Source organism: Erigeron canadensis, chromosome 1 (assembly GCF_010389155.1).
Source record: "Erigeron canadensis isolate Cc75 chromosome 1, C_canadensis_v1, whole genome shotgun sequence".
Classification (NCBI taxonomy): Eukaryota; Viridiplantae; Streptophyta; class Magnoliopsida; order Asterales; family Asteraceae; genus Erigeron; species Erigeron canadensis.
Window position 1 is genome coordinate 3271113 of NC_057761.1, and position 2611 is coordinate 3273723.

The 2611-nt window shown below is 31.6% G+C and overlaps 1 protein-coding gene across 1 annotated transcript; it reads left to right on the forward strand.

Annotated features, from left to right (window-relative positions):
- The first annotated feature begins 210 nt into the window (after nt 1-210).
- LOC122590788 (protein ACCELERATED CELL DEATH 6-like) lies at nt 211-1784 on the forward strand. The gene is made up of 2 exons (XM_043762989.1): nt 211-582; nt 1227-1784. Exons 1-2 carry the CDS (start codon nt 211-213, stop codon nt 1782-1784), a joined length of 930 nt encoding a protein of 309 aa, XP_043618924.1.
- Nucleotides 1785-2611: the final 827 nt, after the last annotated feature.

Sequence of the window (2611 nt, forward strand, 5' to 3'; positions counted from 1 at the left end):
CTTGTATTTTGACCTTTGGTAACTTGCTAGTTGGTCATTCATTTAAATATAATTCTCACAATCTACAAAAAAGAAAAAAACTTACAAATTGGTTCCACCTTTTTTCAGACATTAAAACTAACTTACATTCTTTCTTGTGTTTTAGAATGCGTTAAGTACTTGCTACAAGTAAGGCCTGAACTATATGATGCAAAAGATGATAATGACTGGATGCCTTGGCGTTATGCTGCTCATTATAACAGTTCATTAGCAATGGAAGAACTGCTAAACATAAACCGCTTTATTGGATATCAATTAGTGAGTCAAGGTAATACAATCACTTCAGCATTTCACATTGCAGTTAGTCGAGGTCATTGTGAAACAATGCAGGTTTTTATGAGGAGATGTCCCGGTAGCTCTGACTTCATTGATAGCGAAGGACGAAACATTCTTCATGTTGCTATTGAAAGCAAGCAAACTGAAGCAATTAAATTCATCTTTCAGCATGAATCATTAACAAGCCTTTTCGATCAAAAAGATAACAATGGGAATACTCCTGCTCATTTGTTAGCAGATCTCGACGACTTTGAAATGATGGAGAAGGTAATAGATTATAGGGTTAACATTCATTCCCTCAACAATGTAAACCTCACTCCTTTGCAAAAGATAGCTTCGGATGAAAACAGAGAGAAATTGATTAAGGTGCTTATTTTTCTTCTTTAACTCTAATCTCACTTCGGACTTTCCAATAGGACTATTGCCTTTGTAGGTTAATTAAACTGAAAAAACTATATTTCCAATGCTTTTATTCAACTTGATACTTCAAATTCCTAACTAATAATTGACTATGTGTATAGTTACGAAATGAAGTTTTAGTTTGCATTTCACATAGTACTTACAAAGTGAAGTGTTTCTTTTCGTTCGAAATAAAAGATATTATAAACTTTTCTTAAAAAACAGGAAAATGGACATTGTAAACTAGTACAAAGATTTTTTAAATAAATTATCAATAGTTAAAAGATTATTAGTTTATTATCTCATTAATGAATATTTTATTCGAAGAAGTGACTAGCAATCAGAATAAACGAATTGAAGTTTTCCACCTCATAACACATTTTATAGATTTTCAAGTTTAAAAGATATTTCGTTCAAAAAAGTAAAGTAAAGTAACTTTTTTTACTTTACTTTCTTTTTTTTTTTTTCAAGGACATGTAAATTATATGTTGCCTAATAACAAATACTTGCAGGTCATAGCTATGGGTACAAAGATGGCTAATAAAATAAGCTCGTCATCATCTCCTAACATAAGCATGAGTGACTTGTATGAAAAAAATTTAGAAGGTAAACAAAAAAAACCAGAAGCACAACATATTAAGATGGTGGACAATTTGGTTTTGGTGGTTACGCTTATAGCGACAGCATCCTTTGCAGCTGCATTTACTATGCCAGGTGGTTTCAATAGTAACAATGGCTCCAAACTTGGCTCACCCTATCTACTTAGAAAAGCTCCATTCCAAGTATTTGTTATCAGTAATGCTATAGCATTCTCTTGTTCTTCCGCTGTTCTGCTTGCACACATTGTGATACTTATCAATCGTAACCGTTATGATGTAGCAGGAGAGGCTAAACGAAAGTACATCGATGGAAGAATTGTGTTTATGTATTATCTTACAGGAGGTGCCCTACTTGCAATGTTAATTGCATTTCTCTCTGGTCTTTATGTCGTGCTATTACCGTCACTTTGGTTGGCAATTTTTGTATGTGCTTTGAGCACATATATTGTTGTACGTTCCTTGAAAAATTAAGTTGTAATTTGTAATTTTATTCAGAGAAATATCTCTATCTATATTACATATACCTTTTAACATTGGATATTTGTAAGTATTGGGATTACCTTGTGTTGAAGTTGTGATTAATTATTTAACTCTTTTTTTTGGGTTGGCTAATAGTTTGAACGTGGTGTATTATAATTTAAGGATATGCCCATGACATGAATAATATATGTAAAGTCCATTATCTTATTCGGTCACACACAAAGGCCGATCAATAATCGATTAATGTATTTTTCTAGAGAGATTAGTTAATTAGACATTTGATAGATGGTCTAAATAATTATTCATGAGCTTGTGTTAGTTTAATTGATTAGTTAAATATTTAACTAGTAATTGATTAAACATATTGTTTATAACGAGAGTAAGTACCCACGCGTTGCGACGGTGAGATGGTGGGGGTGATAGCTAGGTCAGAGAGTGTGATAGTCAAATGCCTACGACCTCTGCCCTCCGCCTTCGGATTTAAAAATTCGTCGAAAGTATATCGAATGACATCTCTAATGAAAGAACATGAAATTTTAAGAACACCCATAAAAATTTTATAACTTATCAACGTATGATTTTTGAGATAAAAAATTTTGAATGAATTGGAGAAAAAAGATGATTGGTTGTGATTTGAGGAGAGAGAAAGGATATTATGGTTATTTTAGATAAATATAGAATAGATGAAAGAGGTATTTTGAAGATGTACTTAAAATCAATATTGAAAATTTCAATTCAATGTTGAAAATCTGAAAGGAATCTGCTTTATAATATAGTATAAATTTGTGTAAATAAGTGTATTGATTTATATGTGTATA

Bases quoted from the DNA above. Each gene is read 5' to 3' on its own strand.
- LOC122590788 (XM_043762989.1), top strand. From the start codon at position 211: ATGCCTTGGCGTTATGCTGCTCATTATAACAGTTCATTAGCAATGGAA. The intron at 583-1,226 runs GTAATAGATTAT...AAATACTTGCAG, and splicing joins ACTTTGAAATGATGGAGAAG to GTCATAGCTATGGGTACAAA.